This window comes from Salvelinus namaycush, chromosome 3 (genome assembly GCF_016432855.1).
Source record: "Salvelinus namaycush isolate Seneca chromosome 3, SaNama_1.0, whole genome shotgun sequence".
Taxonomy (NCBI): Eukaryota; Metazoa; Chordata; class Actinopteri; order Salmoniformes; family Salmonidae; genus Salvelinus; species Salvelinus namaycush.
Window position 1 is genome coordinate 13093111 of NC_052309.1, and position 27825 is coordinate 13120935.

General features: G+C 43.6%; 2 protein-coding genes across 4 annotated transcripts; both read left to right on the forward strand.

Annotated features, from left to right (window-relative positions):
* On the forward strand, positions 1-10229 carry LOC120044970 (BRCA1-associated protein-like). 2 transcript variants are annotated; one of them, XM_038989745.1, is made up of 14 exons: positions 1-83; positions 295-354; positions 1399-1560; positions 1786-2020; positions 3339-3528; positions 3935-4048; positions 4162-4310; positions 4554-4629; positions 5629-5767; positions 8380-8489; positions 8608-8697; positions 8785-8888; positions 9088-9227; positions 9382-10229. In XM_038989745.1, exons 3-14 carry the CDS (start codon positions 1407-1409, stop codon positions 9591-9593), a joined length of 1713 nt encoding a protein of 570 aa, XP_038845673.1. In that variant the 5' UTR covers positions 1-83; positions 295-354; positions 1399-1406; the 3' UTR covers positions 9594-10229. The 2 variants fall into 2 exon arrangements, with proteins under 2 accessions (XP_038845673.1, XP_038845672.1); XM_038989744.1 differs by having other exon boundaries at positions 7-354.
* LOC120044971 (torsin-4A-like) lies at positions 10116-27725 on the forward strand. 2 transcript variants are annotated; one of them, XM_038989747.1, is made up of 4 exons: positions 10116-10193; positions 10310-10333; positions 25712-26170; positions 26271-27725. In XM_038989747.1, the coding sequence occupies exons 3-4, from the start codon at positions 25712-25714 to the stop codon at positions 27123-27125; spliced, it is 1314 nt and encodes a 437-aa protein (XP_038845675.1). In that variant the 5' UTR covers positions 10116-10193; positions 10310-10333; the 3' UTR covers positions 27126-27725. The 2 variants fall into 2 exon arrangements, with proteins under 2 accessions (XP_038845675.1, XP_038845674.1); XM_038989746.1 differs by lacking the exons at positions 10116-10193; positions 10310-10333 and adding an exon at positions 16414-16583.
* Positions 27726-27825: the final 100 nt, after the last annotated feature.

The following is a 27825-nucleotide window of genomic DNA, read 5'->3' on the forward strand; positions in this document are numbered from 1 at the left end:
CGGGGTCAGATCGAATTTCGTATGTAAATTGGTGAACTGGAAAATAAATAATTGATGACAAGGTGTCAATATCGTATTTTGAGGTAAGACGGTGGTATGTGGGCTCGTTAGAAAGTCCTTAGCTAGCTAGTGTTTCGTTAAACGTCGTCATTTGTCCCTCTAGCCAGGTTTTTGGCTTACTAACGTTAGCTAGGTTAACTTGCTAGCTAGCTTTGCTGTCAACCAGGCTTTGTATTGTTTTTTCGTCGAGAAGAATCGTCATTCTTTCATAACACATGAGTGTGTCACTGGTAGTTATCCGTCTGGAGCTCGCAGACCAGTCTCTTTCTCCACAGGATTTCCAATACACCGCTGGTGAGTTTAATTATTTTAGTTTTAATACTGACGTCACCATCTTTTTTGATATAGCTAATTTAACTAGCCCACAGTGAAGTATGGTGTTTGTTTTTGCACTCTTCCTCACAGGAGACAGCTAGCTAGCTAGCCTAATACATGTAATATTCTGTGAAGCAGGCAAGAATAGCTAAGTACTTCCGAGTCACGGATTTTTGGAATCCTTCAGAATAAGAGTTCTGTCCTGTATACGTTGTAAATGATTAATTATGGTGAAAGTGACGTAAAATGTGCACAATTATTGATATCGTTTATACTAGCATACAAAGAATAGTTACAATAGTTACAATTTATTTCTATAAGATATGCGATTGATATGTTTATTTTTTTAAGTCTGAATGGTCAACATTTTTTTTTGTATGTGTACTCCGATCATTTATTGGACCATACACAATTTTCTGTACATTGTGTCCAGTCAAAGGGGCCATTCTACTCAGGAGCACTTGTAGTTTCCAAATCCACAGAGTTTACACCCAGAGGAGCGTTGCTGCTCATTTTGTGGCCACTCTTTAAGGACCGATCAGCTTAAATCCAATAGTTTTTTCATGCTGGACATACACAATTTTCTGTATGTTGCGTAAAGAAAATAGACAAATGCATCATATCTTATAGAAATACTTTTAATTACTCTTTGTATGATAACTAGTATAAAATATATTGATGATTGTGCACATTTTCCATCATTTTCAAAAGTATACAGGACTTGACTCTTATTCTGAAGGATAAAAAAAAATCTTTGACCCAGAAGTACATAGTTATTCTTGCCAGCTTCACAGCGGTAGAACATAAAACAGCGGAATAATTATGTTTGAGGAGTCAGGCAACAGCATCAGAGCAAGTCACTCCCTCCTCCTACCATCAGAGACCTGTTCAAGTTACTGTTTCTGGAACACATTTGTCTGAGTAATTCAGCAATGATGGCAATAGGTATTGATCCAGAAGTTGATGCTTTGTGTTTGCCTATTCTCCCTTTTTCTCTCCCCCTTTTGCTCTCTCGCCCTGTAGTTGAGGATATGTCAGAGGAGGATTTGCAGGAGAAAGCACTGAGCTCAGCCAGGCTCTCTCTGAGTGGGAAGACAGAGTTGGAGAGAGCAGCCGTCTTACATCAGCACATCGGCAGCAGAACCATGGGAGACATGGTCATCGAGACCTTCGCATCCAACCCTGGTAAGAATCAGGGTATATAGCAATATGGATAACATATTTAATGAATATGATGCTGTACACAAACCAATGCATTATTATTTGTTGGTGTGTAATAATACATGTGGTGTGTTAAAACATATTCTGAAATTTCAGAATGACTGACTAAAGAAAATACAGCTGTGGTTATCAGTCTGTCAGACTTTATAGGAATAGAAACTACTAGAAACCTACATTTCTCTCCTGTAGATAAAGAAGAGGGTGAGCAGACTGGGGCAGAGGGAGAGGAGGGTGGAGGAGCCCAACCCCTAGAGGATCAACCAGACGGGAGGGGTCCTACTGAGGGCCCTACAGAGGTCAGTGCCGAGGGCACAGAGGTGGCTCTAGACTCGCCCTCCAAGCAGCTTCCAGACCAGATCTCCTTCTTCAGTGGAAACCCCTCAGTGGAGATAGTCCACGGCATCATGCACCTCTACAAGACCAAGTGAGTTTCTGTTGCTATACACAACACTGAGTATGTTTACATGCAGACTAATAATTCGATATTACTCTAATTATGGCAGAAGGCCGAGTATGGCTTTAGACATGTAAACACCTTACTCTGCTTATCTTAATCGGCATAAAGTCAAAATCTAAGAAAGCATACGCCAATTAAAACTGATTTTCTGAGCAATCTTTCTTAGTTCCTAGTAATCTCTCCGCCTTCTGTCTTCTTCTGTGGACTTTATATGGCAGTTGGCAACTAACTTTAAGGTGCATTACCACCACCAACTGGACTGGAGTATGAACCTCAGTTAATTTTTCAATCACCCATGTGCGTATATGCTCCTAAAAGACTGAGGAGATGGGAGAGGCGGGACTTGCAGCACGTCATGCGTCAAGTAGAACCAAGTTCTATTTTAGCGCCTGGCTACGCAGACACTCGTTGACGTGCGCTAGCAGTTTGGATGAAATGATTGAATAACATGTATGTGTACACAACGCAAGTGGTGTGGTCAGCATGTTACTGTGAGAGAAAAGGGGAACAGAGTGTCTGGCCAAGGTCTGTTGAGGAAGGTGAACAGAAGGTCACTTGTAAACATCATGGAGACCCGGTAGAGAGGAGCTGCTACCAGAGCGCTCTACTGCGAAGACAACATTCTAGTCGTCCGTTTTGAGTTTTTACTCTGTTCAGAAACTAACAGTGCTCATTGAGTCTGAACCCATTGGCTTTATATTTCCATTCAGTAGGCTTGGGCGGTATCCAGATTGGGATATTCGGTAATATCGGCACTGAACACGAGGGGCGCTACTTTCAAACCCCACGGAGCCTCTAATCCGAAGGTTAGCAATGCTAACAAGTACATTGAAAATCCCATAAAGTTCTACAAGTAACTAAAAAATGCTAGTCAGTTTGCTGCACACTCAAAATAAATATTAGACAGCAAGGCTCTTGATCCAGGAGGGGATTCTCTGCTGTTACCAAGAGAAGCTTAATTTGTCAAGAAGCTAACCAGCTAGATAACTACTAAATTGGCAAACCAAATGCACAATTGCAGAGCATTTAGCATATTTTAAACAGTTAACTTAATAGTTACAATATTTAGTTTAGTTGTGAATTCCATACTGTAACTATGTTTGGAAAACCATCTGGCTATTTCCAAATATCCCCCGGTATACATTATATCACCCAAGCCTACCATGCAGTAGACATTCTGTACTATATCCTGAGCGACTACAATATACCAAAGATATTGTTTATTGAAAAGATTTCTCACTAGCAATATGAGACAATTTAGTTTCTCCTGACTGTCCCGTCGCAGCAAGATGACATCACTGACGGAGGACGTGCGTCGCAGTGCCATGCTGTGTATCCTGACCGTCCCCACCACCATGACAAGCCACGACCTCATGAAGTTTGTGGCACCATTTTATGATGTCATGGAGCACATGAAGATCATACGAGACTCCACCTCTAACCAGTACATGGTGCTGATCAAGTTTAGTAGCCAGGTGAGATGAATAAGATCATACGAGACTCCACCTCTAACCAGTACATGGTGCTGATCAAGTTTAGTAGCCAGGTGAGATGAATAAGATCATACGAGACTCCACCTCTAACCAGTACATGGTGCTGATCAAGTTTAGTAGCCAGGTGAGATGAATAAGATCATACGAGACTCCACCTCTAACCAATACATGGTGCTGATCAAGTTTAGTAGCCAGGTGAGATGAATAAGATCATACGAGACTCCACCTCTAACCAGTACATGGTGCTGATCAAGTTTAGTAGCCAGGTGAGATGAATAAGATCATAGAACACTGCTGTTGTTGTATCTGAAAGTCGGCTTAGAAACTGTTTTTAGAATTATTCACATTATTACTCCGTCTCTCTCTGTCTCCCCCTTTCTCTCTCCAGGCTGATGCAGATAGTTTCTACACAGCGTGTAATGGCCGTACGTTCAACTCCATAGAGGATGCAGTCTGCCAGCTGGTCTATGTGGAGAGAGCTGAGGTCATCAAGTCTGAGCAGGTACAGTATGTACACCAGTACCTCTAATGACTGTCTGAGCAGTGCACCTGAGGACATAGATTTTAATCATTTCTCTCTCTCTCCGTCTCTCTCTCTCACCCTCCCACCCCCAGGGCGCCAGTCTTCCAGTGATGGAGCTGACAGAGCTTCCTAAGTGTACCGTGTGTCTGGAGAGGATGGATGAGTCAGTGAATGGGGTTCTCACTACACTCTGTAACCACAGCTTCCACAGCCTGTGTCTGCAACGCTGGGAGGATGCCTCGTGAGTATATACCAGCACACACACGACTCACAGCATGACCCTGAGTTCATTTCTCCATCCTCCCTCTCTCTGGTCAGTGGATGACTGTCATGTGCTGCAGTTTTAGTCCTTTTGTGGCACAACATGTGAGCAATATGGCATTGTGTTTTAGCATGGGGACAATAGAAGTGGTAGCTACTGTGCTTTTGGTGTTTTTATGTGTGTAAAGGTGTTGACTGGGGTGTATTGACTCTTCTGTTGCAGGTGTCCTGTGTGTCGGTATTGTCAGACCCCAGAGCCTGTAGAGGAGAACAAGTGCTTTGAATGTGGAGTTCAGGAGGTAAACATTATTTACACACTTAAAAATCAACACTACATACATTTGCATACATCTACAGATCAAATCAAATGTATTTATATAGCCCTTCTTACATCAGCTGATATCTCAAAGTGATGTACAGAAACTCAGCCTAAAACTCCAAACAGCAAGCAATGCAGGTGTAGAAGCACGGTGGCTAGGAAAAACTCCCTAGAAAGGCCAAAACTTAGGAAGAAACCTAGAGAGGAACCAGGCTATGAGGGGTGGCCAGTCCTCTTCTGGCTGTGCCGGGTGGAGATTATAACAGAACATGGCCAAGATGTTCATAAATGACCAGCATGGTCAAATAATAATAATCACAGTAGTTGTCGAGGGTGCAGCAAGTCAGCACCTCTCGGAGGACCTGGCTTTTCATAGCTCTACCGCTCCTGCTGTCTCTAGAGTTGAAAACAGCAAGTCTGGGACAGGTAGCACGTCCGGTGAACAGGTCAGGGTTCCATAGCCGCAGGCAGAATAGTTGAAACTGGAGCAGCAGCACGACCAGGTGGACTTGGGACAGCAAGGAGTCATCATGCCAGGTAGTTCTGAGGCATGGTCCTAGGGCTCAGGTCCTCCGAGAGAAAGAAAGAGAGAATTAGAGAGAGCATACTTAAATTCACACAGGACACCGGATAAGACAGGAGACGTACTCCAGATATAACAAACTGACCCTAGCCCCCCGACGCATAAACTACTGCAGCATAAATACTGGAGGCTGAGACAGGAGGGGTCAGGAGACACTGTGGCCCCATCCGATGATACCCCCAGACAGGGCCAAACAGGAAGGATATAACCCCACCCACTTTGCCAAAGCACAGCCCCCACACCACTAGAGGGATATCTTCAACCACCAACTTACCATCCTGAGACAAGGCCGAGTATAGCCCACAGGTACTCTTGTTGTTTACAGTTGCTAATGTTTTCCCTCCTACACCCCTCCCCCTGGCTAATGTTTTCCCTCCTACTCCCCTCCCCCTCCAGAACCTTTGGATCTGTCTGATCTGTGGTCATATCGGCTGTGGTCGCTACATCAGTCGTCATGCCTACAAACACTTTGAGGAGACGCAACACACGTACGCCATGCAGCTCACTAACCACCGTGTCTGGGACTATGCTGGAGGTACAGGATACTGTGGAGGGCTAGGGGCAAGAGTACCGACTTCTGTCTGTATATATATATATCTATATCAACTACAATGTATATAAAACGGGGATGTGACAAATATACAATTACATTTTAGTCATTTAGCAGACGCTCTTATCCAGAGCGACGTACAGGAGCAATTAGGGTTAAGTTCCTTGCTCAAGGGCACATCAACATATTTTTCCCCTAGTCTGCTCTTGGATTTGAACCATGACCTTTCAGTTACTGGCCCAACGCTCTTAACCGCTAGGACACCTGCGTCCAATGTACAATTGTTCTTAACATTTAAAGTGCCATTTAAAAAAAAAAAAATTTTTAATGATAAGAAAAAATTATAAAATGACGTGAATTCACAATTCAGATATGATCCTGCGTATGACCGCTATGGGGGCCAATGCAGTTCAATGTACCAGGCTACCAGACAGCGCTCACCTTCCTGCTGTCCCCTACCCCTTTTTTCGACATGGCATCTTGTAGTCTGGTTCTATATATGCCATCAGGGCAGTGAAGCCAACATCCTCTACCATTTGACAATGGCTGCATATCAACTGCAATAATTTCTGTAATCAGCGCTGTGATTTTCTCACTCCATCCCTTATCTGCTGCCAGCAACTGGTTGGGTCACGGTGACTCCCTTTCAGATGGTTAAGCATTGAACCTGTACTGCCTCTGTAGCTCAATTCCACCTTGCAAAGTTTGTATTTATTTCACCACTGTAGTATCCTTAGAGGCTTCTTAGATTGATGACTCATGACACGTAATCAGGGTTTAGTATTTAATTTGAGTCAATACTGCCATCTATTGGTAAACATAAATATACCAGGTTACTACACCCCCCCTTTAAAGCTAATAACCCAACTTAATTCCTTTCTGAGCTATGCTATTTTCATATTTTAAAAAATTCAAACATGATCTCCTTTAGGATCTGAACTGTAGGCCATCCTTTCAGGATAAATTCATGCACTTGTGATAACGTCACATCCTTTGAAGTCCATTGCCTGTTTTGTGCTGTGTTCACCTGTGCATCATCCAACACATCGATCATCAAAACCTGGTCATTTTCTTCTTCCTGAATGATGATTTCTGGAACAGGCAGCCTACTCAGAGCATCAGCATTCCCATGGTATCTACCTGGTTTGTACATTATTATTTTCTCCGCTGGCGACAACGTTCTTGACATGAACCCGATAGGTTTCTCTGCACCAATCTCCATCCGGTGTGATAGCACCGGCCCCACACCACACGATGAGGCATCACACGATAAGATGAGATAGGCTTTCAGCTTGGCCTATGGAATCTGGGAGTAGCATCAGCAGCAACATGAATGGTAGCTTGGACCCCTTTTAATGTCCCTAGCTCTTTGAAAACACACTCATGCTTTGAAAGCACCTGATGCAGTGTCAATGTCTCTGTGGTGACATGTTTGATTTCATCCCAGTTCAATTTTATTTCCTCCAACCACCCTCTCCCTAGTAAGCTGGGGCCAGTACCTTCCACTACTAAGAGAGGCAGACTTTTCTTTTGTCCTTGATATTCCACTTGAACATCAGCAACTCCAATCACAGGGATCTTCTCCACTGTGTACGTTTTGAGTTTAATAGGGGTGTCTCTCAGTTTAGGCACTTCAACATTTTTTTCCACTTCATATAGAATTGGGACCTGTTCATCAGCCTGACACTACATCCTGTGTCTATTTCAAACGGTACCTTAAATCCATTTCTTCCCATTTCCACAATGAAAGGCTTTACTTTTTCCATATTCGCCCCCTGTAGACTGTACATTGAGAGTGCTTGCTCTGCGTTTGCGCACTCATTTTCTATCACCTGATTAGAGCGGTAGCTAGAGCGTCTGGAGGTATTCGGTTTTCTGTCCGTTCTCTTTTCTGCAGCACGTGGCTTTTTTTTATTGTGGCACGCCCTCGCAATGTGGCCTATTATCCCATCCTCGTCACCAAATATGTAGTATCCTTCGAGGCTTCTTAGATTGATGACTCATGACACGTAAGTAGGGTTTAGTATTTAATTGTAACTTAGAATAACATTCTCTAATGCACCTGGCTTAAGCTACCTGAAGCTTTCTTAAATCACGGTTATATAGGCAGACATAGGAAATGGCTACGGATAGCGGAAAGCAAACCCCCATCTTGAGTCAATACCGCCATCTATTGGTAAACATAAATATACCAGGTTACTACAACCACCTCATGTGACTTTCTCAGTATTGCCATACAGGACTTCGCTGCTGTCCCTTCCCTGTCTTACTCTCTTACATTTTTTCGAACTGTTAACGACGATGACGACGTGCGGAGCGATTTTAATTCCGTGGTAAATAATTTGAAAGTTGCATATCTCCTCCTAACGTTACAGCAATGTTGCATTAGGTATCTGTTTAATAGAGTTCCCTTTATGATGGTGATGATCGGGACCTGTTAGTGGTAGTTTTGTGATAACTGCACTGGGATTTTCATTTTGTAAAATTTTTATCTAAAAGTTAACGATCCCAATGTTGTTTAAACGTTCCCACCACTAATATAAAACCCTGTGTGTAGCACTGCAACAGTGCTTCACTGATTTTGTGTGTGTGTGTAGATAACTATGTTCACAGGCTGGTGGCCAGTAAGACTGATGGGAAGATGGTTCAGTACGGGTGTGAAGGAGAAACCTGTCAAGAGGAGAAGATAGACGCTCTGCAACTAGAGGTGTGTGTGTGTTTGACTCCCTGTTTTTCATTCTAAAAGTGTGATACCTATTAGTTAACATGGCAAACAGCTGTTACAGCAGATATCTCACCCAGAATGATGTTACCTCTTCCTGCAGTACTCTCACCTGCTAACGAGTCAGCTGGAGTCCCAGCGCATTTACTGGGAGAATAAGATTGTTCACCTGGAGAAGGACACCGCAGAGGAGGTAGGATAAGAATCATTGCTGCATGTCTGAAATCATGTCTCTATCTATCCATTCAGTTAAATACCCGATTCTGTGTGTGTGTTTCAGATCAACAACATGAAGGCCAAGTTTAAGGAGACCATAGATCGATGTGATAACCTGGAGCGTCGGCTGGGAGAGCTGGCCAAGGACAAACAGGGCATGGACAAGAAGTAGGTGGATCCTCTCACACTGTAGGCAGCTGTCAATCATCCTGACACAGTAAAATGTTAGAATCTGACTGTGGCCATAGTCATGTTGTACTGTAGGTTTTAATTTTCTCTCTCTAAACTAGTGGGGAGAGATGTTGTTATCTGCTATTGAAAATCTGTGTGTCTTGGTAGCACCATCTCTGTCTCCCCCCTCCTCCAGGTGTGGTCAGTTGTCGACCCGTGTGACGAAGCTTGGTCAGGAGCTGAAAGAGGAACAGGAAATGAACCGCTGTCTGAGAGCCAATCAGGTTCAGCTACAGGCCCAGTTGGCTGAAGATGAGCACAAGGCTAGAGAGACTGGTGAGTCTGGGGGAGGGAGAGACTAGAACCTAATTCTGGGGGAGTCGGGGAGACTAGAACCCTCCATTGTGGACGTCTTTATCTTGGAGTTAAATTGATGACAACATTTCATATTATCTCCTTGATGCCTTTAACCTCTCTTTCCCTCCTCCAGGCGAGCGTAAGGACGGGGTGATAGCAGAGCTCCAGGAGCAGCTGAGAGATGTCATGTTTTACCTGGAGACTCAGCAGCAGATACAAAGTCTGCCTCCAGAGACCAGGACTGAGATACAGGAAGGACACATCAACATAGGCGCAGCAGTCACTCCTGCCCCAGGACCCTCCACCGCCATAGGCCGCAGGGGGCGGTCCAAAAAGGGGAAGTAGAGAAGACACAACCAGGAAGTGGAGAGAGGAAGAGATGTCAGCCTTCACTAATTACCACAGCCACAAAGTCATAAACCCTGCCTATTTCTACAATTTCTCTTCTTAAAATGTGATTTTAAACCTAACCTTAAACCTAGCCTTAACCACACTGCTAACCTTATTCCTAACCTTAAATGAAGACCAAAAAGCACATTTTTGTTTTCATAAATTTTCTATGATATAGCCTATTTTGACTTTGAGGCTGTGGTAAAACCAGAGATGTCAGATGCCTGAAATGACACACCAAAATGACATTATTAAAGTGTGTGTGTGGTGTGCGTGTATGCGCAATTGAGTGTGTTTGTGCTTTGAAAAAGGACTTTGGCTCCTTAGACAGTACTCTAAGAGGATGGGATCAGAAGTTAGGTGTATATCTCTGCTTCAAGGTGCCCACTTTGCTCTTCTCCCTCCATCCTTCTATAAAAAATGCAGTCTTTTTTTATTTTTTTCACCATGTTTTCTTCCTGAAAGGAGGAGAGTCATGTGAATAAGGAAGTGAGAAGTGGACGAATACCTCATGTTTGAATATGCTGAATATGAATGTCCAGTCACATTTTGTAGGTATGTGTGTTGTTATAAATGGGTTTAGAAAGTCTGCTTCTGAGGTTCACTACCAGCTGGTTGTCAGCGTTTATCATCTCTGTTTTATCGAACATCTGATTCCAATCTGTTCTCAGGAAACGGCATGACTCAGTTCTATCGTGAGTATGTTTTTTTTCTTTTTTCACTTAGATAATTTAATATGTGACAGAAAACAAACTGAACATCACTTTATCTGAGAGATTAAGTCAAGTGCTGAAATATTTAATTTCTCAATTTAGAAATGACCTGTGTCAGAGCTGTAGACTTAATAGACGGGAACAGGTATTTGTGACTGGTGCTTTGGCATTCCTACACTGATCTGAGATGTGCACCTGACATCAAGGGTTGCCCTATTGCCTGGGCCAAGTCATCTGAGCAGTCATGCAAGTTAAGCCTAAGGTTGCACGTTGGGCAGGTGTTTTTACTTTTTGTTAAAAAATCAACAAAACTGCAAAGAATTCCAGTAGCCTAAAGCTGATCTTTCTGGTTCCTCCCCATTATTTAAATGAAAGACAGACAATGTATGGCAGTCGGGCAAGTTGAGCCTGTTCTACTTGCTAATAACAACCAAAATACAAAGAATTCCAGTAGTGATCTTTCTGGTTCCTCCCCTATGTGTAGGTGAAAGACAGGCAATATATGGCACTTCTGTGTGTAAATAGCTAATTTACATTTTCGGGCAAGTGCCTTTCAGACTAATGTCAATCCCTGTAATACAGTACAATACTCTACAAATACAATATCATACAGTTTGACTCCTGTTTCCCTGCACTTACCTGTGTGTATGTGACCACCATATTCTTCACTGACAACACAGCTGTGGCAAGCCTGAAAGGGCACCGTATTGCCTATACACTGCACTACTGACCAGATCCAGGTAAGCTTTGTACATGCGTGTGTTTGTGTTGAAATGCTGAAAGGCTACCGGTATTTTCTGCTCAGTCACAGCTTTCCACTATAATATAGCATCAATATTGTCATAGCATGGTATTGTATCTAGGTCAACGCAGACTTTCAAATAGTACACAGCAGCAGCAGAATCCCACCTTTAGCCTAATGTGAACATGTCTTATTTCATTTTACCTTCCTGAATGTCAACTTCCAGCAGTTTAAGTATTCACTGTGTTTTTTGTATACATGTTAAAGCGCTCAAATTGTTACCATTTGTACTCGGGGGTGATGGTGTTGTTTTAAAAGTTCCTCGAAGGTTCATGATATTCAAAATGAAGACTTCCTAGAAAAGGCCTCTTTAATACTTTATTTACCACCCAAACCGGCTGCCCAGTCATTTCTGTGTGATGTCTGTGTAAAGGAAAGTTAAAGATGGTAAACTATGCTATAAGTCACTTTAAAGAGAGTAAACTATAAACTGAGTCATAGAGAGAGTTAGGGCTGGGGTATTTTTCTCCCCGCTCCGAGGGGGGGATTTTTCGTGGCGCCCTGCTGATGAGTATTACTCATACAGCTGTCATAAATTCCTAGAGCGCCAATTTAATTAATATAATTTTTTGAAAATTTTTTATATTATTTTTTAGCAGCACCCTCACTACCCCTAAATCCCCTGTCTATGGGCTGGATTCAATCCGTAGCTCCGAAGATCAGCGTTGTAGGCCGGTGGAAATTTAAAGGTAATTTTTGATTGAGCCGGAAATGCAGTCTCTGAAAAAAGTATGGTTGCTGAGGGTGAGCGAACTATAATACAGAAGCTGTGGCTCTTTCATTGTTGATGGACACATAACCACGGTGTGGTAAACTTTATAGGAAGATATTTCAATATCATAATTCATGTCAGTCCGATTCAGATAGGTAAACTTAACATTAATTTAAGTCAATAAAATATGTACTTAAGCATGCCCATAGGGGGCACAGGGGCACATGCCCCCTCAGATTTGTTCTATTTAAATATATATGTTTTTTATGTCACAATTGTCGTATAGAGGAGAAGAGGAGGACCAAGGTGCAGCGTGGTAAGTGTTCATTATTTTAATTAAAATATGAAACACTTGACAAAACAACAAAAACAATAAACGAACAGTCCTGTAAGGTGAACACACGAAACAACCACCCACAAACACAGGTGGGAACAGGCTACCTAAGTATGATTCTCAGAGACAACGATAGACAGCTGCCTCTGATTGAGAACCATACCAGGCCAAACACACAGAAATACAAAACAAGGACAACATAGAATACCAGACATGGGAACCGTGGACCATGGCCCACTGTTTCTGACCGTTTGAGCAGACACATGCACATTTGTGGCCTGCTGGAGGTCATTTTGCAGGGCTCTGGCAGTGCTCCTCCTTGCACAAAGGCGGAGGTAGCGGTCCTGCTGCTGGGTTGTTGCCCTCCTACGGCCTCCTCCACGTCTCCTGATGTACTGGCCTGTCTCCTGGTAGCGCCTCCATGCTCTGGACACTACGCTGACAGACACAGCAAACCTTCTTGCCACAGCTCGCATTGATGTGCCATCCTGGATGAGCTGCACTACCTGAGCCACTTGTGTGGGTTGTAGACTCCGTCTCATGCTACCACTAGAGTGAAAGCACCGCCAGTATTCAAAAGTGACCAAAACATCAGCCAGGAAGCATAGGAACTGAGAAGTGGTCTGTGGTCACCACCTGCAGAACCACTCCTTTATTGGGGGTGTCTTGCTAATTGCCTATAATTTCCACCTGTTGTCTATTCCATTTGCACAACAGCATGTGAAATTTATTGTCAATCAGTGTTGCTTCCTAAGTGGACAGTTTGATTTCACAGAAGTGTGATTGACTTGGAGTTACATTGTGTTGTTTAAGTGTTCCCTTTATTTTTTTGAGCAGTGTATATATTTATACAGTGAATACCCCTTGACCTTTTCCACATTTTGTTACGTTACAGCCTTATTCTAAAATGTATTACATTTTTTAAAATCTTCATCAATCTACACACAATACCACATAATGGCAAAGCAAAAACAGGTTTTTGGAAATGTTAGCAAATTTATATAACAAAAAAACAAATAGAAATAGCTAATTTACATAAGTATTCAGACCCTTTGCTATGAGACTCGAAATTGAGTGCAGGTGCATCCTGTTTCCATTGATCATCCTTGAGATGTTTCTACAACTTGATTTGAGTCCACCTGTGGTAAATTCAATAGATGATTTGGACATGATTTGGAAAGGGACACACCTGTCTATATTAGGTCCCACAGTTGACAGTGCATGTCAGAGCAAAAACCAAGCCATGAGGTCGAAGGAATTGTCCGTAGCGCTCCGAGACAGGATTGTGTTGAGGCACAGATCTGTACCAAAACATTTCTGCAGCATTGAAGGTCCCCAAGAACACAATGGTCTTCATCATTCTTAAATGGAAGAAGTTTGGAACCACCAAGACTCTTCCTAGAGCTGGCTGCCCGGCCAAACTGAGCAATCAAGGGAGAAGTCACTCTGACAGAGTTCCTCTGTGGAGACGGGAGAACCTTCCAGAAAGTCAACCATCTCTGCAGCACTCCACCAATCAGGCATTTATGGTTGAGTGGCCAGACGGAAGCCACTACTCAGTAAAAGGCATATGAAAGCCTGCTTGGAGTTTGCCAGAAGGCAGCTAAAGGACTCTCAGACCATGAGAAACAAGATTCTCTGGTCTGAATGCCAAGCGTCAGGTCTGGAGGAAACCTGGCACCATCCCTGCGGAGAAGCATGGTGGTGGCAGCATCATGCTGTGGGGATGTTTTTCAGCAGCAGGGACTGGAAGAGTAGTCAGGATTGAGGGAAAGATAAATGGAGAAAAGTATAGAGAGATCCTAGATGAAAACCTTCTCCAGAGCGCTCACGACCTCAGACTGGGGTGACGGTTCACATTCCAACAGGACAACAACCCTAAGCACACAGCCAAGACAACGCAGGAGTGGCTTCGGGACAAGTCTCTAAATGTCCTTGAGTGGCCCAACCAGAGCCCGGACTTGAACCCGAACGAACATCTCTGGAGAGAGGTGAAAATAGCTGTGCAAAGACTCTCCCCATCCAACCTGACAGAGCTTGAGAGGATCTGCAGATAAGAATGGGAGAAACTCCCCAAATACAGGTGTGCCAAGCTTGTAGTATCATACCCAAGAAGACTCAAGGCTGTAATTGTTGCCGAAGGTGCTTCAACAAATTACTGAGTAAAGGGTCTGAATACTTATGTAAATTATATATTTCAGTTATATATTTTTATAAATGTGCAAAAAATTCTAAAATACCTTTTTGCTTTGTCATTATGGGGTATTGTTTGTAGATTGATGGAAAAAAACGATTTAATACATTTTAGAATAAGGCTGTAATGTAAAAAATGTGGAAAAAGTCAAGGGGTCTGAATACTTTCCATATATATATTTATTTCTGTAATACTACTAGCCACCTAACAATTTGTATGAAATTGGCTTTAGCTAGCCCAGATAGGTTCCCAATCTCCCAGCCTCATAATCTTCTTTTAATTGTAATATTTTTATACAAAGGGCACCATTGGGAATTAGACCCTGGTCTCAATTGGACTACCCTGAATAAATAAAACTGAATAAAAATACATTTAAAAAAACTAGTTACCAAGAAACCATTTCAGGGTAACAATTAAGTTAGAGTAGCTAGCTTGTTTAACTATCTTAGCTGGCATGCCTGCTGGCAAGGTTGGTAGACTTTAGAAAAGCAAACAATAACTAAATGTATTATTTTCAATCTTATACCCAGATTTTAGCAGAGAAACAGAGAAGCATATTCAGTTTATTAAAATTTTAAAAACACCACTCAGTAGGATACAGAAAGCTCAAGAGGTATGCTTTGATATGCAATAATGAACATGGCTCTAGACTGCAGTACTTTTAAGTCAACTTTTTAAAAACTCCATGTTGAGACAACTATCTCAAGTCTGAATTGAAAACTGAATTGACCCCAACTATGACGGAGATGAGCCTCCTCTCTTTCATCCGTGAGATATTTACTCTTTCTCTCACACACACACACACACACACACACACACACACATTCTCCTACCACCCACACTCACACCCTCTCAGCCATTAATAACACTCAGTTTTGTGAATTGTTCTCTTCAGCAGCATCATGTTGCGACATTGACGCAGAGGCATTCTGCCTTGGGCTAGTGCAAAGTAATTACAATCACAGGACAAAGAAGTTCAAACATTTGTAGAATGTAACCTAGTGTATGAAAAGGATTTGGAGGGAACTTAATCATGTGATGGTTTTATTATTGTTTATTTACACAAAATACTTACAATAGCAGGATAAAACTGAATTGGAGAGCCCATATTGTATTAAAGGTTGTCTTTGTTCACAACAACAATCCTTTATTGTTATGATGGATAATATGACAAGTTCTCTCCTTGAACTCTTGGCTACCAATCATCATTTGTACATAGATATTATGTTAAACCAGCCCTATCAGTTTCCCCCCTGCTTGGCTGTGGGTTTCCTCTTCTCATATATGCTGTGAAGTAAGTGATACACTAAATACGCAAACATTTATCACACCGCCCAGTTTTCCGCCAAGTAGAGGACCTCTAACTAAGCAAATGGATTAATTAAACAAAGTTATCCACACTTAGAAAAAAGGTGCTATCTACAACCTAAAAGGGCTTTTCAGCTGTCTCCGAAAGAGAACCCTTTGAAGAACCCTTTTTGGTTCTAGGTAGAGCCGTTTTTAGTTCCATGTTGAACTCTCTGTGGAAAGTGTTCAACATGGAATTCAAAAGGGTTCTACCTGGAACCAGAAGGGTTCTACGGCTGTCCCCATATGAGTACTCTTTTTGGTTGTAGGTAGAGCTGTTTTTGGTTCCATGTAGAACCCTTTTGGGTTCCAGGTAGAAGTCTTTGTGGAAAGGGTTCTGCATGGAACCCAAAAGAGTTCTACCTGGAACCAAAAAGGGTTATCCTATGTGGACAGCCAAAGAACCCTTTTGGAACTTTTTTTTTCTAAGAGGGCATGCCTGCAGGCTGGGAGTAAAAGTCTTTACTTAAGACTCATCTCTTCAGTGAGTCCTATGATTGAGTGTAGGGGCCCCTCGAGCACATTTCTCTTAGGGCCCCCAAAAGGCTCGATCCGGCCCTGATGGAGGATATGTAGAGCAGGAAAGGGGAGATAGTAGGTGGAAGGACAGACAGAGAGAGAAAGAGGAAGGAGGAGACTGCAGAGGACATAAGCGAGAATGGGGAGGGTGAGATAGAATGATAGGAGTGGTTGTATAGCAGTCTTAGTCTAGCAGCTCACTATATGCTGATGAAGTTCAAGAGAAGGACTTACTCTATTGTTCTCTCCCAACAAAAATCTTGGTGCGAGCCTAGTGAAGACCTATCAGTCTATAGGAGGCTTGATATTACCTATATATTTAAGGTAAGCCAACTGATTACCCTGCATTTCTCTTTCTGTATACTGTTTTGATTCTTTCCCCTCTCCTATCTCTCTCTTCTTGCTTACACTGTTTTTTGGGTGACGTATTTGCAGCTGGGTCTCTAGTCCTTCACAATCTCCCTCTCTTTCTCTCACTCTCAGGGTTAGAAAAGCTCACGTGTGTATCTAGCAGCTAGGACCCTTCCAGGAAGGAAATGTAGTCAGCAGAGAGCAGTGGAGGTCTGAGAGAGAGGGGGATACAGAACTTCGAGAATGCAGCCAGGGAAAGACTCCTGGAAAGGCTCTAGAATGTGTGGAATGCCGCCAGCCCCTCTCAGGACACAACATGTGAAGGAAGGGGTTAAGATGACAACTCACCTGGCTGCAGGACACACTGAGGTGTAGTTAGTCTAATTATATTGCACTTGGTCAGAGAATGGCTGAGACTGACACTAAGTGAGTAAGGTTTCCCAGCAGCAGAGCTAACGTTAGTGCCAAGGTAAACAAGCTCGCCAGACTAGCTAGAAAGCAATTACTCTCCACATTCAGCCTTCGGTTCATCTCCAGTGGCATGTTTGATGTGCGTTTTTTTAGCTCTGCGTGCCAGGCCTGCACACGGCCGGTGAGTGAGACTGGTGCCAAGGTAAATGCAGTGGTGTTACAGTAGGTTAGCTATATGTTTATGGGTTCTCTTGTTTGCTTCACACTCTTTAGTGGGAGAAACCAGATGAAATAGTTAGCTGGGACTGTATGTGGCTGTGTAAACTTTTCCTTAGGCAGTAGGCACAGATCTATGATCAGTTTACCCTCCGCAAATCCTGACCTGAACCATTAGAGGTGAAAACACAAAAATGACCTTATTGACTATTGTGCCCCGGTGGGTGTTTACTGATCAGGTTTATGCTTCCCAGAGTTGGTGCCAGATGATTTTGGATCCTACACTGGGGATGTTGGCATGGGTCAGGACACTGGCATTGGTCCGTCGATCCTCACACCTGATGTTTAGTATCTTTCTCAGAAAGTGTTGTTGCTGTAACACCAGTTTTTAAAGAGGCCTTCTGTATGTCACCCACGTCTCTCAGCCATAGAGAAGGGTTGGAATTATGACAGCCTTGTACACGTTTTACAGCCATAGAGATGGTTGGGATTATGACAGTTTTGTACACGTTTTACAGCCATAGAGATGGTTGGGATTATGATAGCCTTGTACACGTTTTACAGCCATAGAGATGGTTGGCATTATGACAGTTTTGTACATGTTTTACAGCCATAGAGATGGTTGGGATTATGACAGTTTTGTACACGTTTTACAGCCATAGAGATGGTTGGGATTATGACAGTTTTGTACATGTTTTACAGCCATAGAGATGGTTGGGATTATGACAGTTTTGTACACGTTTTACAGCCATAGAGAGGGTTGGGATTATGACAGTTTTGTACACGTTTTACAGCCATAGAGAGGGTTGGGATTATGACAGTTTTGTACACGTTTTACAGCCATACAGATGGTTGGGATTATGACAGTTTTGTACACGTTTTACAGCCATAGAGATGGTTGGGATTATGACAGTTTTGTACACGTTTTACAGCCATAGAGATGGTTGGGATTATGACAGTTTTATACACGTTTTACAGCCATAGAGATGGTTGGGATTATGACAGCCTTGTACTCGTCCTGAGATCGTGGTTTTTGAATACCAATTAGTTTTCCAAAGGCTGTGCTTGCGCAGCCTATCGTGTGCTATATTTCTTCCTTAATGGTGACTCATTAGGCGAGATGGCTGCTGAGGTAGGCAAAATGTTCCACGTTGTCAAGTGGTTCACATTCATAATAGGTCATTGTTGGATTTGGTGGTTTGTTTTATTTATGTTCAGGCTCTTGTATGTTTCAGAGAAGCTTTTGAGAGCAGTTTGGAGGTCTGCTTTGGAGTGTGTAACAATGGCACAGTCTTCAGCATATTGGAGGTCTTTGACTTTGGTAGTTCTCACAATGGTTTTTGCGCGAAGGCCGCAAAGATTGAAAAGGTTTCCTTTATTTATTGCACAGTGAATCCTTATGATGAGCCGTCTTGTGTGAGGGTTTGGAGTGCTGCAAGGAATAGGGAGAAGTTGGTGCCAGCACACATGCTTTATAAAATGTATTTCAGAAGGACCAATCAATATTTCCGTAAATGTGCCATGTGTATAGCTGTTTCATCAGTAGTAACTGAGTGACATCACATACAGTGTGAATGGCAACACAGAGGTGTCAGCGCTACTTTCAGAACATGACTAAATCCTGTCATTAACACTATCTATCTACAGTATCTGTTTGATATTGGAGTGGAGCGTGACTAACATGGTGATAAGAGGCTGTTAATATCTGGGAAAGGCCATGACGTAATTGTAATCTACCATCACTCACTCCCACCTGGGAAAGGTGTTTGATCATACACTCTTTAATCTGGGAACAAACAGGTATGTCATGAATCATGATTAAGTGATAATGCCCGAGAAGCCTGTGTTTGGAGGATATATTGGCACGGGTGTTCTTTCTTCTCGGGCCGGCAAACCTTGCCAATATATTCTCCAAACACCGGTATCGAGGGCATTATCAATTTTATACAACGAGTTACCAACATATTCAAATAATGATTTACATATTTTCATTAACAACTTTATTTTGGGTCTAAGGCACTGTATCGCAGTGTTGCGGCGTCACAACAGGCCGTGACCGGGAGTCCCATAGGGCAGCACACAATTGGCCCAGCGTCATCTGGGTTAGGGGAGGGTTTGGCTCATCGTGCTCTAGCGACACCTTTTGGGCAGGCCGGGAGCCTGCAGGCTGACATCGGTTGTCAGTTGAACGGTGTTTCCTCCGCCACATTGGTGCAGCTCGCTTCTGGGTTATGTGGGCGGGTGTTAAGAAGCGCGGCTTGGCTGGTCATGTTTTGGAGGACACCTCTCCCGTGCCCATTGTGGAGTTGCAGCGATGAGAAGATCGTAATCGCAAAATTGGGGAGAAAAAGGAGGTAAAAAGTTATTTTGATTAATTTATTCATACTATTTCATCCTTCCACAAGATCTAGGGTTGCTACCCAAGCCGGCTGGTCGGTCGTTCGTTCCTTCTATCGGTTCGGTTGCCAGAGACGCGACCCAGTCCTTCAGTCTTTTTGTTCCGTATCTATGGACACGACCCAGTCGTCCGTTCTAAATGTTCCCTTGCCATACTGGCTGGAAACGTTCTTATCCCTTGCTTGCTAGCTAGCCAACTACAGCTAACTTACAGTCACATCAAAAAGTCAGAATAACAGCAACGTAGCTGCATTGCGTTAGTTTAAGCTGTTTTCTAGTGACATTTATTTGGATACATCCATAACAATGAGCTAATGATGCACAATTTTGCCTGGCATAGAAAATGTGCTCTCTCGTCTGGACACTGTTGTTCAGAGGAGCAAGCCAACAACACAACTAACACAATCACTTCAAACTGAATATGGAAAGACAGTAAAATATCTGCACGCTTTACCTGTCTGTCTAAAAGAAATGTGAGTTTATAAATTGCCTGGCTGGGCTGATGAGACAATGGATTGCGCAGTCAGGTGGAACAGAGCAAATAGGCATTTTAAGGTCATAGATTTAGCCGATGGTAACTTGCGGAATAGACACCGGCTGGAATATGCTTTTAACCAATCAACTTTCACATTAGATGCACACTTTGTATACGAGCTTATACACACTGTAACTCTCTCCATACTGTACATCCACCCAGTCTCTCTCTCTCTCTCTCTCTCTAGCTCTGATATGCACACATCACAACACACTTTATAGTAATGATGACTAACTCTAAGTGGACATACAAATCATCAAATTGTATTTATCAGATGCGCCGAATACAACAGGTGTAAACCTTACCGTGAAATGCTTACTTACAAGCTCTTAACCAACAATGCAGTTAAGAAAATAATATTTACCAAATAAAGTTTAAAAAAGTAACACAATAAAATAACAATAACAAGGCTATATACAGGGGGTACCTGTACTGAGTCAATGTGCAGGGCTACAGGCTAGTCAAGGTAATTGCGGTAGTATGTACATGTAGCAGCAGTGAAAAATAATCTATGCAAATAGTCCAGATAATTGGTTAATTGTTCAGCAGTGGCTTGGGGGTAGAAGCTGTTAAGGAGCCTTTTGGACCTAGACTTGGCGCTCCGGTAACGCTTGCAGTGCGGTAGCAGAGAGAATAGTCTATGACTTGGGTGGCTGGAGTCTTTGACCATTTTTTGGGCCTTCCTCTGACACACTTCCCTCATTGTGCATTGTGTGATCCACTGTGGAAAAACCTGAACAAGAGGAAAACCTATGTGAGAGTGTTGTTCATTGACTACAGCTCTGCTTTCAACACCATCGTGCCCTCCAGGCTCATCACTAAGCTTAGGGCCCTGGGTCTGAACCCGTCCCTGTACAACTGGGTCCCAGACTTCTTGATCGGCTGACCCAAGGTGGTGAGGGTAGGCTACAACACCTCCGCCACACTGATCCTCAACAGAGGGTAGAGCTCTGCTACCCGACCCGAGCCCGACGAGCCGTTAGGGCCGGGTAAGGACTGTTTTTTCATCAATAACTAGGGTACGGGCAGGGCTTGGGTGTGACTAAATGGATCACTAGTAGATTAAAAAACATGAGCTGGCGCACACCCAGAAAACTAGCCTGTGTGGAGGTGCTGACCAACGGCGAACAAACTACAAACTACCAAAACAAAGAAAGTCGCACACTCCATGTATAAACCCCCAGCAACCTAATGGGTACAATTAAAAATCAACAAAAAAATCGCACATCTCTTCAAGGAACCCCCACTGGTGGTCTATAAGCGTGGTCACAATATTGGAGATAGTTTGGTGAGATCTGACATGCCCCCTGAGCCCACTCAGACACTCTTGACACCCATTCCAAATGGGAACTACAAATGTGGCTCATGTGCACAGTGTTATAGCACTATAAAAACGTCTTTCTTCAGACACCCACATACAGGTCAAAAGATCCCTGTTAAGGGTATCTCATGCAAGACCAAGGGAGTAATCTCATCACCTGTTCATGTGGAAAAGCCTACGTAAGACAAACGAAAAGACAATTAAAACAACACATAGCTGAACACCGCAGCTCAATCAGGTGTAAGAACATTAGTTATCCGGTAGCAGCTGACTTTGTTGAAGCTAACCATCCCATCTCCTCCCTCAAGTACACAGGCACTGAGCATGTTGCTTTACCAAGGAGAGGAGGTAACATGGAGATCCTACTACTACAAAGGGAGGCTTACTGGATATCCCATCTAAAAACATTGACCCCTAGTTGTCTGAATATTGACTTTGATCTCAGGCCCTTCTTATGAACATATTTTTCCTTTATGAACAAGTCTTATAAATTGATATATTATTTCTACAGCTTATTAGCGTACAACTAATATGTTCCCCCTGTTGATGATGTTCATTATACATTAAGGTTGAACCAAAAGACTACATGTAACGAATATGAAATTATGTGAAATTGAATGAAACAATAATGTATGTTGATGCTAATATGTACAATATTCCATTATGTTTCTATATGATAGCAATAGTGTAATATATTTCATATGCCATATAATATTTTTTAACAGTTTCACTAATTAATTTTAATTAACTTAATCATTATGACACACCCCTCACTATTGTCATGGGTTGCACTAATTGCACTGTATGTCTACATAACCTGGTTCAAGTATTCATGACATTACCCTGAGGAAGGCACAGTGATGCCGAAACGTTGGTAAATACCCATTAGGTTGCTGGGGGTTTATACATGGAGTGTGCGACTTTCTTTGTTTTGGAAGTTACATTTTGAAGCTGAGCCATTTGCTCATGCTCTGCTGCACAGCACAGTCATATCTGACTAAGATTATAACATGGTGTCAGAAGTGCTTCAACTTCGTCATTTAAAACAGGATAGATTATTTCACAGAAAACAGTAATAATGTTCCTTGAGTTTTGTTAGAGTTTGGAGTGACAAAGTAGCTAACAGCTAACTGCTCTTTAATTTCTCTTCATTGAGCAGAGCAGCCCAAGCAGAGCAGTTGCTATGGATACTCACATGAGCAGAGTGCATGCAGAGTGAGATGTGCGCAGGGAGTGAATGACAGACAGAGAGGAGCAGCTAATGGATTTACTAACTTATTTGGGGTTTCGGGCAGTGCTGGGCCGGGCCTTAAATCTGTCAGAAGCAATCGGGCCTGGATAGGGTAGGGCCTGATCGTCGCGGGCATGTGTTGGGCTTGGGTTTAAAATTAATTCCTGTGCAGGGCTCTAACACGGGGGCCCCCGAGGGGTGTGTGCTCAGCCCCCTCCTGTACTCCATGTTCACCTATGACTGCTTGGCTATGTACGACTCCAACTCATTCATCAAGTTAGCTGACGACACGACAGTGGTAGGCCTGTTTACCAACAATGATGACATAGCCTACAGGGAGGAGGTGAGGGCCCTGGCGGAGTGGTGCCAGAAAAATAATCTCTCCCTCAACTTAAAAAAAACTAAGGAGTTTATTGTAGACTACATGAGACAGAAGAAGGAGCAAGCCCCCATCCACATCGACGGTGCTGCAGCGGAGAGGGTCAAAAGCTTCAAGTTCCTTGGCGTGCACATCACTGAGGACCTGAAATGGTCCCTCCACACCGACACCGTGGTGAAGAAGGCACAACAGCGTCTTTACAACAGCAGGCGGGTGAAGAAATACGGCATGGCCCCTAAGACCCTCACTAACTTCTACAGATGCACCATTGAGAACATCCTGTCTAGCAACTGCACCGCCCTCAACCGAATGGCTCTACAGAGGGTGGTGCGGTCAGCCCAACGTATCACCAGGGGAACGCTGCCTGCATTCCAGGACATTTACAGCACTCAGTGTCAAAAGAGTGTCAGGAAGATCATCAAGGACCTCGGCCACCTGAGTCACGGTTTGTTCACTCTGCTACCATCCAGCAGACAGAGACGGTACAGGTGCATCAAAGCGGGGACCGAGAGACTGAAAAACAGCTTCTATCTCCAGCCATCACCCCATCTCCAGTAGTAAGACAGACTCACTCACACAAAACACATACACACACAGACAACGCTGCTGTCTATGTATATAGAGACATTAAACACTGGATACTTCCTCTTTCTTTTATACTGTTTTTCACACTGTGTATTCATATACTGGATTCTTGACATCACTCATTGTAATATATCTACTGCCATCTACTTTTTACTATATATTTTTGTTGTGTATACTGTTGGATTCTGGGGTAAACTTTGAACATTGTTATACTCAGAGTATAGGAACATTAGTTACAAAAGAGACATGAGGGGTGCCATAATGAAGCTTGGAGGGGTTGAGTGCAGGGAAAACAATCATTTCTGACAGTACTGATAAGGGGAGAAACCGTTGAAGGCTCATATCACTTAGTTCCCTGCTTAGCAGGAAGGATGCAATGTTTAGAGATAAGGAGGAGACTCCACCCAAAGTGGGGTATGAATACCACCACGGGGGAAGCCATGTCTGTGTCTGAATTACAGCTGTAACGACCCTTTGGGAAGAATTAAACTTGGTTAAGCTTCTATAGCGTCCGTGAGTTATTTACTCTGAAAAATTAGAACCTAACAATACGCATAGATTGCATTTGTATTACTGATACAGTGTTATTTGGGTTGTAATTGGGTTGGTTCCTGTAATTAGCTGTAAGACCTTGTGTGTGTCTGTCAAACTACAACACATTGTAATGATCAGACTTTGTAAATAAATGCACTATAATGATAACATACCGGTACAGGCTAGTACTGTTTTGTGTCATTGTTGCAAAGAATGGACTTCATCAGCCACAGTGCTGCACACCTGGTAGTGGACCTCCACAGGCCCCCAAGCATCGTCTGCCGTGACACAGGCCAAGCGTCGTCTGCGGTGACACAGGCCAAGCGTCGTCTCCCGTGACAAAGGCCAAGCGTCGTCTCCCGTGACACAGGCTAAGCGTCGTCTGCCGTGACACAGGCCAAGCGTCGTCTGCCGTGACACAGGCCAAGCGTCGTCTGCCGTGACACAGGCCAAGCGTCGTCTGCCGTGACACAGGCCAAGCGTCGTCTGCCGTGACACAGGCCAAGCGTCGTCTGCCGTGACACAGGCCAAGCGTCGTCTCCCGTGACAAGGCCAAGCGTCGTCTGCCGTGACACAGGCCAAGCGTCGTCTGCCGTGACACAGGCCAAGCGTCGTCTGCCGTGACACAGGCCAATATATCTTCATAGTATTATGTGTTTAAAAACTGTGCTGGGCTGAAATAACTGTGTTAATCGAATTTCATACCACACAGAACTCTTGTCGCAACTGCAAGGCATGATCAACAGCTTCACTTGTATTCCTGTAATCATTATCTGTCAATCAGGGGAGAAAATGCTCTGATACCTTTGTAGGTCAATTGAAATGTATTGAGTCAAACGTTACATGAACTGAGTTCTCACAGTCTGGTACGTCTCAGTATCTGGCCCTTTATCTGACTAGGGGAAATGGCTGAGGGTAGTATTAACCACACACGCACCAAGTCTGACTACATATGACTGTTTGAGCAGCAATGAAAGGATTACACAACTAAATGCAATGTCACAACTTGAACTGAAAAGGATATTTGTCAAAGATATTTACACAATTACATTCCCAGGTCACGTTATCGGGTACTATGTGATACTGACATATTTGACTAACATTGTGTATTATTGGATATTTTCCACCAGTCTATCTGTTCAGTGACAGGCAGTTAGTTTAGCAAGTCAAGTTTAAGAAGGAAGTTGCAGCAGACAAGCTGTAACCCTCTGGGTTTCCATTTAAACTTTACCACCACAGTAAATCATAACCTAGGCTAAACATTAGCATTCACATATAGCATGTTTAATAATAATATATGAATAATAATAAATCATATAATAACCTATGCATCTAAGAGAAGATAATCAATCATTAACATTCCTTCTTGCTTAGTAGAACATATTTTTCTTTCTCTAAGGAAAAAAACTACAGATTGTGATCCTGTGACTGTAATTCAATAAATAACCCCTCTACTCCTCTCTCGCTCTCTCTCTCTCTTTTCCTCCTTCAGATGGGCGACCAGGATGTTTATGACAGAATGTTTGGGTCCCAGACAGACGGAGAGATGGACGAGGAGAAAGATGGAGAAAGTGAAACGAGGGAGTCGGGGAAAGGCGCTCAGAGTTTCTGCCAGTTCTCATCCTCTCTGCGTACTGTGGTTCGCATCAAACAGAAGTACCAGGCCATGAAGAAACGGCGGCTGGAGTTGGCCGGGCTGGGGGGAGGAGGGCTAGTGTTAGGGGCTGGTCTCCACACTGGTGCCCCTGTTCGCAGCAGCCCCAAAATCTTCACCTTCGAGACCCCCTCCAGCTCCCCCTCTGCCTTATCGTCACTCTTCCTAAAGATGAAGAAGAAGAAGTCGCGGAGGGTCATGTTCCCCAGTGGAGGAGGGCGCAAGGCCCCCGTCGTACAGGAACACAGCCGAGCAAAGATCTGCCTCTTCCTCCTCTGCACCATCCTCTTCTTCCAGGTAATGAGTGAATGTGTGTGTGTGGTTCATCTTTGTCTTCCTCTTTGCCTCTGTTTGTCTCATTCTGTACTTTCTATCCTCACTCCCTCCTTCACTCCAGGTGTATAATGCCATAGAGAACCTTGACGACCACGTCCTGAAGTATGACCTGGGGGGATTAGAGAAGACTCTGTGTAGGGAGGTGTTTGGTCAGCAGGGGGCGATGGATGCTCTGTTAGCCCAGCTCAGAGACTACCTCTCTACCTACGTCCACAGTAAACCCCTGGTCCTCTCCTTACACGGACCCAGTGGCGTGGGGAAGAGCCACGTAGGGCGACTCCTGGCTGGCCACTTCCGCTCGGTGGTAGGCGAGCCCCTGGTTCTACAGTACTTTGTGTTGCACCACTGCCCCCTGGAGGAGGACGCCTGGCGCTGCGCCCGAGCCCTGTCGATCTTAGTGTCGGAGACAGTGCTGAGAGCAGAGGAGGAGGAGAAAATTCCTCTATTCATCTTTGACGAAGCAGAGCACCTTTACCCAGAGCTTCTTGATGCATTGAGTGACTTGGTCCGTTCAAACCGCTCCAACGAATACCTGAACGCAGTCTACCTGTTCCTGAGCAACCAAGGACACACCCACATCACCATGCACCTGCTGTACAACTCCTCCAGCGACTCCATGATGACCGCATCTGGACACCACCGCAAACTCGTCAAGGAGCTGAATCCGTTGTTGCGCAACACTCTGGTGAAGCTCCACCCACTGTGGGCAGAAGCTGAACTCTTACCAATGACCCTGCTGGAGAAAGGTCACGTGATGGAGTGCTTCCTGGATGAGATGACAAGGGAGGGGTTCTACCCGGACCGTACCAACGTTGAGAGGCTGGCGGGGGAGATGGAGTACTACCCTGTGGTAGGGGGCCACGTGTATGCCCGGACAGGTTGTAAACAGGTGGTTGCTAGGGTCAACCTGCTATGAGAGACTTAGAACTGCAGGGGAATGTTGTGATTAGATGAGAGATGTCTCCTGAGAAAAGACAGTTCTGGTCCATAGCCTTTTGGTGTTTCTTATGATCCACCAAGCAAACATAACCAACGTTACTAGCCAGAACCCATCCTTGAAAAACATTTTTAAATAAAAGGTGTATGTCTGAGAATGAGGAGTATCTCCTTGATGACGGCTAATCATGTCCGATAATCATGTTTTTTCTACATTCTGTAACTTAACCTCCTAAACAAGACCCTTGATTACTGGATGAATAGATAATTACCATTTTGGTATGAGAGGGAAAAGAGAGAGGTGAGGTTTGGATGATATCCAAGCCTGCACATGTACAGATTGTAGAGTCACAATCAGTTGTTATGGTGAAACACCGCTGTGCCCTTCTCCCACGATGCTGTTAGTCAAAATACTGACGGTAATAGACAGACCCACTCCCGATAGAGGACGAGAGAAGTGATTGGACCAAATGAGTCTGGCTGTGGCATTAATAACAGCAGATCAGGAAAATGTGATGCAGTACTTGATGTATTTTGTTAACAAAAATAATGTATTGATTAAACTATCATCCTTTCTAAATGATTAGTCTGTCTGGTCGACAGTGATCAAGGGTTTGGGACAGACTGCAGAAGCATCTTTTTCTGTAACCCCCATAATTAGAAATTCTAAATACATATGG

Excerpts from the sequence above, each read along its gene's own strand:
- LOC120044970 (XM_038989744.1), top strand. The coding sequence starts at position 276 with ATGAGTGTGTCACTGGTAGTTATCCGTCTGGAGCTCGCAGACCAGTCT. Across the intron at positions 2,021-3,338 it reads ATGCACCTCTACAAGACCAA|CAAGATGACATCACTGACGG; the intron begins GTGAGTTTCTGT and ends GTCCCGTCGCAG. Across the intron at positions 4,311-4,553 it reads CAACGCTGGGAGGATGCCTC|GTGTCCTGTGTGTCGGTATT; the intron begins GTGAGTATATAC and ends CTTCTGTTGCAG.
- LOC120044971 (XM_038989746.1), top strand. The coding sequence starts at position 16,464 with ATGCTGATGAAGTTCAAGAGAAGGACTTACTCTATTGTTCTCTCCCAA. Across the intron at positions 16,584-25,711 it reads ATATTACCTATATATTTAAG|ATGGGCGACCAGGATGTTTA; the intron begins GTAAGCCAACTG and ends TTCCTCCTTCAG. Across the intron at positions 26,171-26,270 it reads GCACCATCCTCTTCTTCCAG|GTGTATAATGCCATAGAGAA; the intron begins GTAATGAGTGAA and ends CCTTCACTCCAG.